This window comes from Schistocerca serialis, chromosome 4, assembly GCF_023864345.2.
Source record: "Schistocerca serialis cubense isolate TAMUIC-IGC-003099 chromosome 4, iqSchSeri2.2, whole genome shotgun sequence".
Lineage (NCBI taxonomy): Eukaryota > Metazoa > Arthropoda > Insecta > Orthoptera > Acrididae > Schistocerca > Schistocerca serialis.
Window position 1 is genome coordinate 583,363,609 of NC_064641.1, and position 14,922 is coordinate 583,378,530.

Below are 14,922 nucleotides of genomic sequence, written 5' to 3' on the forward strand. Positions count from 1 at the left end.
TAGTGGATGACCGCTACCTACGGATTATGACTCGGAGGAACCCTGACAGCAACGCCACCATGTTGAATAATGTTTTTCGTGCAGCCATAGGACGTCGTGTTACGTACGACTCAAACTGTGCGCAGTAGGCTAAATGAAGCGCAACTTCACTCCCGAAGTACATCGCGAGGTCCGTCTTTGCAAGCACGACACCATGCAGCGCGGTACGGATGGGCCCATCAACATGCCGAACGGACCGCTCAGGATTGGCATCACGTTCCTTCACCGATGAGTGTCGCATAAGCCTTCAACTAGACAACCGTCGGAGACGTGTTTGGAGGGAACCCGGTCAGCCTGAACGTCTTAAACACACTGTCCAGCGAGTCCAGCAAGGTGGAGGTTCCCTGCTGCTTTAGGGTGGCATTATGTGGGGCAGGCGTACGCCGCTGGTGGTCATGGAAGGCAGCGTAACGGCTGTAAGATACATGAATGCCATCCTCCGCCCGATAGTGCAACCATATCGACAGCATACTGGCGAGGCATTCGTCTTCATGGACGACAATTCGCACCTCCATCGCGCACCTCTTATGAATGTCTTCCTTCAGAATAACGACGTCGCTCGACTAGAATGGCCAGCATGTTCTCCAGACATGAATCCTATCGAACATGTCTTCGATAGTTTGAAAAGGGCTGTTTATGGACGATGTGACCCACCACCCACTCTGAGGAATCTACGCCGAATCGCCGTTGAGGAGTGGGACAATCTGGACCAACAGTGCCTTGATGAACTTGGGAATAGCATGCCACGACGAATGCAGGCATGCATCAATGGAAGAAGACGTGCTACTGGGTATTAGAGTTACTGATGAGTACAGCAATCTGGTCCAACACCTCTGAAGGTCTCGCTGTATGGTAGTACAACATGCAGTGTGTGGTTTTCATGAGCAATAAAAAGGGCGGAAATCATGTTTATGTTGATCTCTACTCCAATTTTTTGTACTGGTTCCAGACCTCTCGGAACCTAGGTGATGCAAACCTTTTTTTCATGTGTGTATATATACAGGCTGGTTATAACTAAACTTTCGCTACTTGAGCCAGTGTAGACGTAAAACAATTTACCATATGGGTTCCCTATATTACAGAAATGGTGTTTAGACTGTAAGCTGCAGGATTTCCGTTATTAGTAGTGTTATTTGACGTTTGGCGCCGGTACCGGTACGGTGATGTAGGGTTGAAAGACAAGCATCAGTATGCATTGCATTTGAAAGCAGCCAGGGTGGACGAGGTGAGCAGGACTTTACTCGTAAAGCTGTTCTATCAAAACAACAGCAATAGTACTGCTGCTCTTCGCGAACATTAAAGGGGATGGGGGGTGGGAATGTTACATCGCTACTAAATCATCGTAACGATTACCGCTCCACATTTTATTCAAAGGAACTCATAATTTGTAGGTTATGGTTAATTAATTACAATTGTTGGATATCCAATGGTATGTTACGTACCAAATTAAGTGCAAAATGTCCTGTTTTACACTGAAGCGCCAAAGAAAGTGGTATAGGCACGTGTATTCGAATACAGAGATATGTAGACAGGCGGAATACGGCGCTGTGGTCGGCAACGCCTAAATAAGACAACAAGTGTCTGGCGCAGTTGTTAGATCGGTTACTGCTGCTACAATGGCAGGTTATCGAGATTTAAGTGAGTTTGAACGTGGAGTTATAGTCGGCGCGAGAGCGATGGGACACAGCGTCTCCGAGGTAGTGATGAAGTGGGGATTTTCTCGTGTGACCATTTCACAAGTGTACCGTGATTATCAGTAATCCGGTAAAACATCACATCTCAGATATCACTGCGACCGGAAAGAGATCCTGTAAGAACGGGACCAACGACGACTGAAGAGAATCGTTCAACATGACAGAAGTGCAATCTTTCCGCAAATTGCTACAGATTTCAGTGCTGGGCCATTAACAGTTGTCAGCGTGCGTACCATTTTACGAAATATCATCGATATGGGCTTTCGGACTCGAAGGCCCGGTTGTATACCCTTGATGACTGCTCGACACAAAGCTTTACGCCTCGCCTGGGCCCGTCAACACCGACACTGGACTGTTGATGGATGGAAACAAGTTGCCTGGTCGGACGAGTCTCGTTTCAAATTATATCCAGCGGATGGACGTGTACCAGTGTAGAGATAACCTCTTGAATCCATGGATCCTGCATGTCAGCAGGGACTGTTCAAGCTGGTGGAGGCTCTGTAATGGCGTGGGGCCTGTGCAGTTGGAGTTATATGGACCCCTGATACATTTAGATACGACTATGACAGGTGACACGTACCTAAACATCCTGTGTGATCACCTGTTCCATTCATGACCATTGTGCATTTCGCAGAACTTGAGCAATTCCAGCAGGACAATGCGACAACCTACACGCCCAAAACTACTACAGATCTAGGAATACTCTTCTGACATTAAACACTTCCGCTACCCACCAAACTCCCTAGACATGAACATTATTGAGCATATCTGGGATGCTTTGCAACGTGCTGTTTACAAGAGATCTCCACCCTGTCGTACTCTTACGGATTTATGGACATCCCTGCAGGATTCGTGGTGTCAGTTCCCTCCAGCACTACTTCAGACAATTAATCGAGTCCATACCACGCCATGTTGTGGCACGTCTGCGTGCTCGCGGGGCCCGTACACGATATTAGGCAGGTGTACCAGTTTCTTTGGCTCTTCAGTGTATACCCTACTGCTATCGTTAACTTTACAAGAGTTTTGTAATATGGAGAGTTTAGGCATACGGAAAAGTTCCCTTTCCGCACCGTGGTTAAAGAACATGATTCGAAAGTTCAAGTTAACTGGCAGTTTGGAAATTGCTCCCAGGGGAGACCGACGTTTCATTGCACCACAGATTGTTGAAGAAATTACTGTTGCCGCGGCTGAGAATGCTGGACGCAATGTGCGTCAAGGTGTATCAAGACAGCTGAACATTCCATGGTCCACCGTTCGAAAAGTGCTGCGACCAATTGTGGAACGGTATCTCTACAAACTTACAGACGTCACACAGAGTAACGTTTGTAACCTCTAACGTAAAAATAGTATGCTATTAGAAATTACCCTCTCATGTGTAAATTGAAATGTGTTTCTTTCAATGTTTATTTGTCTTCAGCAAACAGTCCCACAAAGTTTCATTATCCTACGGTTACTCGTTTTTCGTTGGGGCCCTTTCAGCTGGCGGAAGTTTAAGTATAACGACCCTGTGTTTGAAAGAGTTATTTCAAGCCGTTAGTGTTTACTGAGGTGCGCTATTGACGTGTTATGGAAGGCTTGAATGAAATTTATGGGCAGCCAATTCAACGAAATTTGTTATGGGCACTTGTCAACAAATATCCGTTACAATAAAGCACCGCTCTTAAATGTAGCGGGGCTATGAATATGATACAGTGTTAAACGAAGATTTATGTATGGTAGAAAGCACCAGTCAGGTAATGTCCTGCTGGGATTATATTTTGTCACGCGACGAAATAACTGCCGCTATCTTTGCACGAAAACACTGCGGATGAAGTATTGTAATTCATGGATATTTATTTCGGCGGAAAAACACTCTCAGCCTTGTATCTCGAGTAAATCTGAGTTGTAGCTCAGCTCGTTTTCCGCTTACGTGATTAGTATTAACATCGATTGCCACGGCTGCGAAGAGAACCGCACGTAAATTCTTTAATGTTTTAATAGTACTTGAACAGCACAATATATTTAGTCCTGTAACTTTCTTTAATCTGTCTGTGAGAAAGAAAACTGCAACCAGCTATAGTACCCAGTATTTTTGAATAAAAAAAATTTATTCTTCCTTTACTGTCTTGAGAGCCCACATCTCGTGGTCGTGCGGTAGCGTTCTCGCTTCCCACGCCCGGGTTCCCGGGTTCGATTCCCGGCGGGGTCAGGGATTTTCTCTGCCTCGTGATGGCTGGGTGTTGTGTGCTGTCCTTAGGTTAGTTAGGTTTACGTAGTTCTAAGTTCTAGGGGACTTATGACCACAGCAGTTGAGTCCCATAGTGCTCAGAGCCATTTGAACCATTTGAACCTGTCTTGAGACAAAGGCGCGTAATCGGTTGGCAGCGGCGAAATCTTGTATGCGTTTTTATCCTAGAATACAAAAGAGTCAAAAGTTATTTTGTGGTTTAGAAACGCTTTTGTTCTAAGTTACGTGAAAGATCGTTGTGAAAGCGACAAAATCATTTATATTAAAGATAAAATGTAGGAATTTGTAGAAGGTGCCGTCTGATGGTGGGCCAAAGCACGAAATTAGTTACAGAGAAATATCCGTTGATTCAAGAATAGTGAGGCTGGCTGCAGTTTCACCCCCTCGCTGACATTTCTGAGGACAACTACGGCATTCCCAAGTCATCATAGGTAAAATAACTTCTTCAATCTGTTGCTATTGGTATCAGAGTATCATTGTTACTCCCTAGTTAAGGATCCTCGATATAAGACGATTTTTTTAAAATTTTAATTTACTAGCTTTCTGAACGTGCCCATACAGCCATCTCAACACTGTAAATGTTGTCCTACAGTTTGTTTTTACAGATCAGAGTATACATTAGTTTAGCCGTATCTCGGTACGAAGTTACAGAGGCTTAACAAAGGTCAGATACCGACATAAAACAAAGTGCACATCCAAAATATACTGAAACGAGTAAAGAAAACGAAATTGCAAAAGAGGATACAAATAGGTAGTATGCTGTAAAAATCTTACTGGTAACGGAATAAGAGCTGATAATTTGCTGTTGGCACACATTTCGGATATTCCCATTTCAGTCAATATTAATGACTACGTATCTAAATTAGCAATAATATGTTCTTTCAAAATCTGCGGGGAAAGAATTGAATATTTGTGCAGGTCTATAAATACCATTTTGACAGAACATAAGAGGAGTATACAAGAACCAGATTTAGGTATAGCAGCCATACGAATAGAAACAGCACTATTCAGACACATACATATAGGGGATATAGATACATATATTAATAAGCTAAGCGTTCCGTATTCTATTGAGTACCACGTGGGAATATAATCAGTTGATTGTGCTTTGGTCTTGCCGTGGTATTCTAATTACCAAGAGCTTTAGACTGGCAGATGAATTTGTTAATCTTGCTGTCCAAGCGTGTCAATAATAGTTTTCATTTACATCTACATTTGTACACCGAAAGGAAGATAGGCGTTAGTTCCTCCCTCCTTCCCCCCACTCCCTCACCCCCGCCTCCCTAAAGCCACAACCATCACCCACGAATGGTGCGTGGGAGAATGACCTTCTTCGTTTTAGCGTTGAGTCCTTTATGCGATGTCTCAAGAGCATATAAATGAGCTAGAACCCTTTGAAGAGAGTCTACCTTCAATAAACGATCTAAGGTTTCCGAGAGGTGATGAACTCGTAGGCTTAGCAGCCCCCTGTCTCCTGTCTCGTGTGGGGGAGATGTCATCGACACGCCGAACAAACTGGCGTGGAAACGTGAAAGCTCACGCCAGTACTTGTCTCATGCCTATCAGTAAGTGAGTGAGTTCGAAGGTATAGGATCATCAGGGCTTGTCACAACGTGTAGTTTCCACTCTTTCAAGGCGTGCTAACATAATGGTGATTTGTATGTGGATCCAGTGGATAGGAGGGGGCTGAATACTGGACCACGCAATGTTGTCCAGCTTCAGGATGGCTGTTAGCTTGTCAACACCGCCGAAACTGCCCATAAAGCTCCCACACAAAACCGGATCGACACACGAGTACTGCGAAAGGTGTTAAAATCGATATTAGCAGCTTATTTCCCTTGGGTACAATATCGCTGATATGCTGGAAGGTTCTAGACTTACGGGTTTAGCACCAACAGCGGAGAATCCCAAGTAGAGTGCGTGCGCTTTCGAGACTATGACTTGAGGCAGGCGCTGGCTAGTGGTTAAGGGTGACGGTCGGGCTGTGACCCAGAAGCGAGCACAAAAATTTAATTTTGAAGCATAATAAATATCAAAGCGGTAACGAGAATATTTTAGACGTAACAATATTTAAAGATTCATAGAAAGTAATTTTTGTGAAGCTAATTGTAAATATCGATTGACGCTTCAAGTTTACTGCTACGTGTTTACAAGGTGTATGTGGTGTCATATGTGCTGCAACAAGACAGGAAAAGGAGCCTTTGACCACTGGAGGCAGCGCTATAGGTTACCCCAAAGCTGTAACACAACACATACGGGGTGGCTGTTATAGAACTACACTCCTGGAAATGGAAAAAAGAACACATTGACACCGGTGTGTCAGACCCACCATACTTGCTCCAGACACTGCGAGAGGGCTGTACAAGCAATGATCACACGCACGGCACAGCGGACACACCAGGAACCGCGGTGTTGGCCGTCGAATGGCGCTAGCTGCGCAGCATTTGTGCACCGCCGCCGTCAGTGTCAGCCAATTTGCCGTGGCATACGGAGCTCCATCGCAGTCTTTAACACTGGTAGGATGCCGCGACAGCGTGGACGTGAACCGTATGTGCAGTTGGCGGACTTTGAGCGAGGGCGTATAGTGGGCATGCGGGAGGCCGGGTGGACGTACCGGCGAATTGCTCAACACGTGGGGCGTGAGGTCTCCACAGTACATCGATGTTGTCGCCAGTGGTCTGCGGAAGGTGCACGTGCCCGTCGACCTGGGACCGGACCGCAGCGACGCACGGATGCACGCCAAGACCGTAGGATCCTACGCAGTGCCGTAGGGGACCGCACCGCCACTTCCCAGCAAATTAGGGACACTGTTGCTCCTGGGGTATCGGCGAGGACCATTCGCAACCGTCTCCATGAAGCTGGGCTACGGTCCCGCACACCGTTAGGCCGTCTTCCGCTCACGCCCCAACATCGTGCAGCCCGCCTCCAGTGGTGTCGCGACAGGCGTGAATGGAGGGACGAATGGAGACGTGTCGTCTTCAGTGATGAGAGTCGCTTCTGCCTTGGTGCCAATGATGGTCGTATGCGTGTTTGGCGCCGTGCAGGTGAGCGCCACAATCAGGACTGCATACGACCGAGGCACACAGGGCCAACACTCGGCATCATGGTGTGGGGAGCGATCTCCTACACTGGCCGTACACCACTGGTGATCGTCGAGGGGACACTGAATAGTGCACGGTACATCCAAACCGTCATCGAACCCATCGTTCTACCATTCCTAGACCGGCAAGGGAACTTGCTGTTCCAACAGGACAATGCACGTCCGCATGTATCCCGCGCCACCCAACGTGCTCTAGAAGGTGTAAGTCAACTACCCTGGCCAGCAAGATCTCCGGATCTGTCCCCCATTGAGCATGTTTGGGACTGGATGAAGCGTCGTCTCACGCGGTCTGCACGTCCAGCACGAACGCTGGTCCAACTGAGGCGCCAGGTGGAAATGGCATGGCAAGCCGTTCCACAGGACTACATCCAGCATCTCTACGATCGTCTCCATGGGAGAATAGCAGCCTGCATTGCTGCGAAAGGTGGATATACACTGTACTAGTGCCGACATTGTGCATGCTCTGTTGCCTGTGTCTATGTGCCTGTGGTTGTGTCAGTGTGATCATGTGATGTATCTGACCCCAGGAATGTGTCAATAAAGTTTCCCCTTCCTGGGACAATGAATTCACGGTGTTCTTATTTCAATTTCCAGGAGTGTATATGAAATAAAGTTGTCATAGTTTCTGAACAGTTTGGGTAAGGACGTTTAAACTGCACGGTTGGCCGCGGGGCATGATGGGAATTGATATGCGTAAGCATACATGGTTTAACGACGAAGGCCACTTTCATTTGGATGAGTTCGTCAATAAGCATAATTGGCCCATATGGGGGACTGAGAGTCCGCATTTCGCTATCGAGAAATCTCTTCATCCTCAACAACTGACTGTGTGACGTCCAAAGTCAAGTCACGGTGTAATCGGTGCGATGTTCCTTGATGTCACGGTGACTACCGAACGGTACGTGAAGGTTTTGGAAGATTATTTAATCCCCGTTATCCAAAGTGATCCTGATGTCGACAAGATGTGGTTTACGCAAGACAGAGCTCGACCCCATCGAAGCAAGAGGCTGTTTGATGTCCCGGAGGAGCACTTTAGGGGCCGCATTCTGGCTCTGCAGTACCCAGATGCCACTGGTTTTGGCCTCGATTGGCCGCAATAGTCTCCGGATGTGGGTACATGCGACTGTTTTTGTGGGGCTATGTTAAAGACAAGTTGTACAGCAATAAACCCAAAACCATTGCTGAACTGAAAACAGCCATTCAGGAGGTCTCCGACAGGATCAATGTCCCGACACTTTAGTTGGTCATGCATAATTTCCCTATTCGTCTGCGCCACATCATCGCCAATGATGGGGCAGGCATATCGAACATGACTTAACCTAAATCCGAATATCTGTAGTGACGTTTACATGTTGAAAAAAAGTGTGTGAACGCCGTAGCTTGTAACTAATTTACGTTTTTTTTCATATAGTTCAATAATTGTCACACTGTACATGTGTATTTACATAAATCCACCTATGACGTACGTTTAATCCTCTGAATCGCGTAAGTGGAAACAAAATAAGTTGTGAAGGGTCACAGTAAACTTGTTGTTTTAGTCTATATCAAAACAGCCACTGTAAATGGTAACCTAAAATGTTCACAATTAAAATTAACTGGTAATGATGGTGAGTTACGAAGAGTTTAAAGATCGCAGACAAATACGTATATGTATGGCAGCCACTGGGGGCACATAGTAAGCTAACCTCTACATAGGCGCCTGTGTATAGAAATTGGATTGAGTAGTTTCGAGTGAAGTAAGCAAGTAAGTGAAGTGTTCTTAGCGCGGACTAGATGAAATTAACTAATTTATATAGACGCGCAGGATGGGTGATTTGGACTTAGAGAGAGTGACGAGAGCCCGTAAACTAGTTACATAAGGGGGGAAGGGCGGCCGATGGTCTAGTGGTCAAGCGCGTGCCTGGAAAACGAGAAGTAGTCGGATCGAATCCCGGTCAGACCACGGAAATTTTCCAGCCTGCCTGTAACGTAGCCTTCACCTCTCAGCGATGTGAAGATTCGGTAGCAACGACTTGTTGTTAGGATTTCACCCTAAACTGTGGGTCCCTTCTCCTGGCAGGATTTCTGGCATACCTTATGGGCACTGAAGCCGCCGTAGTGGCGTCCAATTAAAGACTTGCACCAGCTCGTTCAGCCACTCGAAGTTGTTATTATTGTTGTGATTCTTATTGCTACTATTACCGTCACAAGTGAAATAATAAACTGTGTTCAGCGCTATCTCGTGGGAAGTACACATTATGAGAATCGTGGCTGTCGTAAAATTATTCCTTATAAAAAGTGTTAAATGTGAGTGCCTTTTGTCATTGCAGAACTTAGTAGATAAAGTTCTGATAAGGAAACCATGACCGAAAATGCACCGTTTGGATGCAAGATAAGTTTGAAGATCGGATCACTTCCAAATTTCCCCCTTCACGCCACGCACACAGCGAAGCAATGACCTCTGACGTGTGTGCACTCACTGCAGGAGCTGCTCCTTGTGACGACCCTGCTATTCGTTGCACAAAATGTATCTGCGGTGCATGACTTCACACACACAGTCCACAAACACGTGCGCGTCCGTGGAACACCGCAGTCACCCCTCCCTAGCTGGGAGCCTACCAGTTCCAGGCACTCATTCTTATAGTCGGACGAAAATGGTATTTGAGGGGTTCCGGAAAGTGTTCTCGATGCGTTGTGCAGCTTTTACATTACGTTCGGTACCGAAAAGGTGGAGATTTTAATGTGGTCCGATCTTCAAGCTTATTTTACACTGAAGAGTCAAAGAAACTGGCACACCTGTCTAAAATCGTGCAGGACGCAGCACGCAGAAGTGCCGCAACACGACGTGACATGGACTCGACTAATGTCTGAAGTAGTAGAATTGACACCATGAATCCTGTAGGTTTATCCATAAATCATTAAGAGTACGTGGGGGTGGAGATCTCTTCTGAACAGCGCGTTGCAAGACATTCCAGATATGGTCAATAACGTTCATGTCTGGGGAGTCTGGTGGCCGGCGGAAGTGTTTAACACTCACAAGAGTGTTCCTTGCGCCACTCTGTAGCAATTCTGGACCTGTGAAGAGTCGAATTGTCCTGCTGGAATTACCCAAGTTCGCCGGAATGCACAATGGACATGAATGGATGCTGGTGATCAGACAGGATGCTTACGTACGTGTCACCTGTCAGAGTTTTATCTAGACCTATCATGGTTCTCATGTCACGCCAACTGCACACGCCTCACACCATTACAGAGGCGCCATCAGCTTGAACAGTCCCCTGCAGACATGCGTGGTCCATGGATTCATGAGGTAGTCTCCGTATTCGTACACGTCCATCCGCTCGGTAGAATTTGAAACGAGACTCGTCCGACCAGGCAACATGTTTCCAGTCATCAACAGTCCAATGTCGGTATTGACGGAGCAAAAAAATGTTCGTGAAGTCTTATGGGATTTAACTGCTAAGGTCATCAGTCCCTAAGCGTACACACTACTTAACCTAAATTATCCTAAGGACAAACAAACACACCCATGCCCGAGGGAGGACTCGAACCTCCGCCGGGAGCAGCCATACAGTCTATAACTGCAGCGTGCAGCTCCTTAGACTGCTCATTGACGGAGCCAGGAGAGGCATAAGGCTTTGTGTCGTGCAGTCATCAAGGGTATATGAGTGAGCCTTCGGCTCCGAAAGCTCATATCGATGATATTTCGTCGAATCGTTCGTACGCTGACAGTTGTTGATGGCCCAGCATTGAAATCTGCAGCAGTTTGCGAAATGATTGCACGTCCGTCACGTTGAATGATTGTCTTCAGTCGTCGTTGGTCCCGTTCTTGCAGGTCTTTTTCCGGAAGCAGCGATGTCGGAGATTCGATGTTTTACCGGATTCCTGAAATTCACGGTACTTTCGTGAAGTTGTCGTACGGAAAAATCCCCACTTCATTGCCACCTCGGAGATGCTGTGTCCCATTGCTCGTGCGTCGTCTATAACACCACGTTAAAACTCACTCAATTCATGATAACCTGCCATTGTAGCAGCAGTAACCGATCTAACAACTGCGCCAAACATTTGTTGTATTATATAGGCGTTGCCGACCACAGTGTCGTCTTCTGCTTGTTTATGTATCTCTGTATTTGAATACTCATGCCTATATCAGTTTCTTTGGCGCTTCCGTGTATATCCAAACGATACATTTCCAGACATGGGGCTTTTATCAATACTTTATGTACAACCCTTAGAAGCCTGTAACAGTAATTGTGAAACACACTGCATTTTCCTGTAAATATACGATGCAGAGGACATATGGTCTTAGACACACGGTTCGTTGGAACAGTTGTCTGTTTATCCGATGTAACGAACCCATTACATTAGTCCGATTACCACGAAGCTGAGTGAGCATTATTATTCTAGAATATATGAAGTAGGTTCACAGTTTACAGCAGTATGCGTTGGCGGTTCGACACCTTCTGCTGCAGTACGGACCAGTGGCAAGCGTGACATAGCTTCCGTAGGAGAATGACAGACACCTCACTCTGTGACCGAGCGAGGTGGCGCAGTGGTTAGCACACTGGACTCGCATTCGGGAGGACGACGGTTCAATCCCGCGTCCGGCCATCCTGATTTAGGTTTTCCGTGATTTCCCTAAATCGCTCCAGGCACATGCCGGGATGGTTCCTCTGAAAGGGCACGGCCGACTTCCTTCCCTGTCCTTCCCTAATCCGATGAGACCGATGACCTCGCTGTTTGGTCTCTTCCCCCAAAACCAACCAACCAACCTCACTCTGTATGCAGAACATAAATGATATTACCTCGGCAAAGTATCAGAACATAATGGTAATAAATACAAAAATACTTGTTCAGAGTGGATAAGATAAAACTGGCACGGAAAATACAGTACTGGACATTCAAATTGCTACACCACGAACATGACGGGCTACAGACGCGAAATTTAACCGACAGGAAGAAGATGCTGTGATATGCAAATGATTAGCTTTTCAGAGCATTCACACAAGGTTGGCGCCGGTGGCGACACCTACAACGTGCTGACATGAGGAAAGTTTCCAACCAATTTCTCGTACACAGCCGGCCGGAGTGGCCGAGCGGTTAAAGGCGCTACAGTCTGGAACCCCACGACCGCTACGGTCGCAGGTTCGAATCCTGCCTCGGGCATGGATGTGTGTGATGTCCTTAGGTTAGTTAGGTTTAAGTAGTTCTAAGTTCTAGGGGACTTATGACCACAGCAGTTGAGTCCCATAGTGCTCAGAGCCATTTGAACCATTTTCTCGTACACAAACAGAAGTTGACCGGCATTGCCTGGTGAAACTTTGTTGTGATGCCTCGTGTAAGGGGGAGAAATGCGTACCGTAACGTTTCCGACTTTGATAAAGGTCGGATTGTAGCCTATCGCGATCGCGGTTTATCGTATCGCGACATTGCTGCTCGCATTGGTCGAGATCCAATGACTGTTAGCAGAATATGGAATCGGTGGGTTCAGAAGGGTAATACGGAACGCCGTGCTGGATCCCAACGACCTCTTATCACTAGCAGTCGAGATGACAGTCATCTTACCCGCATGGCTGTAACGGATCGTCCAGCTACGTCTCGATCCCTGAGTCAACAGATGGGGTCGTTTGCAAGACAACAACCATCTGCACGAACAGTTCGACGACGTTTGCAGCAGCATGGACTATCAGCTCGGAGACCATGGCTGCGGTTAATCTTGACGCTGCATCACAGACAGGAGCACCTGCGATGGTGTACTCAACGACGAAACTGGGTGCACGAATGGCAAAATGTCATTTTTTCGGATGAATCCAGGTTCTGTTTACAGCATCACGATGGTCACATCCGTGTTTGGCGACATCGCGGTGAACGCACATTGGAAGCGAGTATTCGTCATCGCCATACTGGCGTATCATCCGGCATGATGGTACGGGGTGCCGTTGGTTACACGTCTCGGTCACCTCTTGTTCGCATTGATGGCACTTTGGACAGTGGACGTTACATTTCGGATGTGTTACGACCCGTGGCTGTACCCTTCATTCGATCCCTGCGAAACCCTACATTTCAGCAGGATAATGCACGACCGCATGTTGCAGGTCCTGTACGGGCTTTTCTGGATAGAGAAAATGCTCGACTACTGCTCTGGCCAGCAGATCTCGCACCGACTGAAAACGTCTGGTCATTGGTGGCCAAGCAACTGGCTCGTCACAATACGCCAGTCACTACTCTTGATGAACTGTGGTATCGTGTTGAAGCTGCATGGGCACCTGTGCCTGTACACGCCATCCAAGCTCTGTTTGACTCAATGCCCAGGCGTATCAACGCCGTTATTACGGCCAGAGGTGGTTGTTCTGTGTAGTGATTTCTCAGGATCTATGCACCCAAACTGCATGAAAATGTAATCACATGTCAGTTCCAGTATAATATATTTGTCCAATGAATAACCGTTTATCATCTTCATTTCTTCTTGGTGTAGGAATTTTAATGGCCAGTGGTGTATTTCTTGCATCTTATAACAGGCAACCCAACTTACCTTGTCCACAAGTGGGGCGACTGATGTAAGTTGGGATGCCTACCGTAAGGTGTGTGAAATATTTTCCGGCCTACTCTGTATAACGGATACATAAACATTCAGTTGTTTACGTGTGTAGCATGCCGCAACTGTTATTTTCGTAGCGTGCTGTTTAGGGTAATGCGTGTGCCTGCACTGCGAGCTGCTCGTGGGTAAGGAGGGCTGCTTGTGTTGCGCAGGAGGGCGAACTGGACGGAGAGGAGGCGAAGGACCTGCTGCAGCAGGAGTCGGGCCAGCAGCCGCAGGCGGACGGCGCCGGGGGCGGCGAGGGAGACACCCCGCGCAGGCCCAAGCTGCTGCCCAACCCCTTCGCCAAGAAGAAGGTCAGTGCGCCCGCTGCCCTCCTTACAGAGGCGCGACAAACGCTTCCTCTTCCAAATACAGCTCTGTAGCCTACTGCGTGTCGTACACGTGTGTCCGTAAGTAACTAAGTAACAATGTGTGCGATAAAAGATTCCGCGACAACGTTGTGACATAGTGCTAAGGAGACAACGTTCAGTTCTGGTCATTATAAATGCGACACGATTCCAGTTTTCATCCGAGTTTTATTCTGGGGCTTAAGAGTATGATTTTTACACTTATGGGTTACCGGCCTTATCGCATAACCGCCAACTTGGAACACCAGGCTTTGTCTGATTGGTTTGCTCCCCTAGAAAAACTCGCTTCGTCACGCCTGAGGAGAAAGACGAGAATTCAATCTGAAAACAAACTCATCATTTAACGACTACGAAAAACGATTCTGAGTGCATCCACAAAATACCCTGGTCAATAATGGAGGAAAGAAGTTTCCCCAGGCACTTGACAGAAGTTTGCTCAGCTCTACATAAAAACATCAAAACGAGAATAACTACTGGCAAAACGCTGAGAGCATAAGTAGAAATAGACCATGTAATTACAGCAGGTGTAGCTTGTTATGGACACTCTTCGACATCTGCGTCGACAGCCTGGTCAGGAAATGGAGTAAGGACAATATAATTTAAGGTAGAAGAATTGGGACAGATAAATGCCGACGACCAAGTTATTATACAGGACAGTGAGCGTCAACTACAAATGGCAGTAAGTACATACATCAAAAAGAATTTTGCATCACTCCAGTTCCCTGAACTCCTGAAGACAGACATTAACTGTGGATATTGTATCAAAGAAACAGTTCCTTTGACTGTTCAGATGTCACTAAACGCGCCCAAAGATGTAAACAATCATGCATGAGCAGCGCCTATTAGACGGAGGAGGTCCGACAGCCAATCATTTCCAGTCATTCCACCAGGAAGGACGTACACGGCTCGTGTTGTCTGTAGTTCAACATGCTTAG

General features: G+C 46.9%; 1 protein-coding gene across 3 annotated transcripts in view; it reads left to right on the plus strand.

The window, feature by feature from the left end:
* The window catches only part of LOC126475332 (neurotactin), a 347,318-nt gene that overhangs the window by 246,309 nt on the left and 86,087 nt on the right, over positions 1-14,922 (plus strand). For all 3 annotated transcript variants that reach the window (XM_050103122.1, XM_050103121.1, XM_050103120.1), the window contains exon 3: positions 13,790-13,933. In XM_050103122.1, the coding sequence (XP_049959079.1) occupies positions 13,790-13,933 (144 nt within the window). The remainder of the gene's footprint in view (positions 1-13,789; positions 13,934-14,922) is intronic.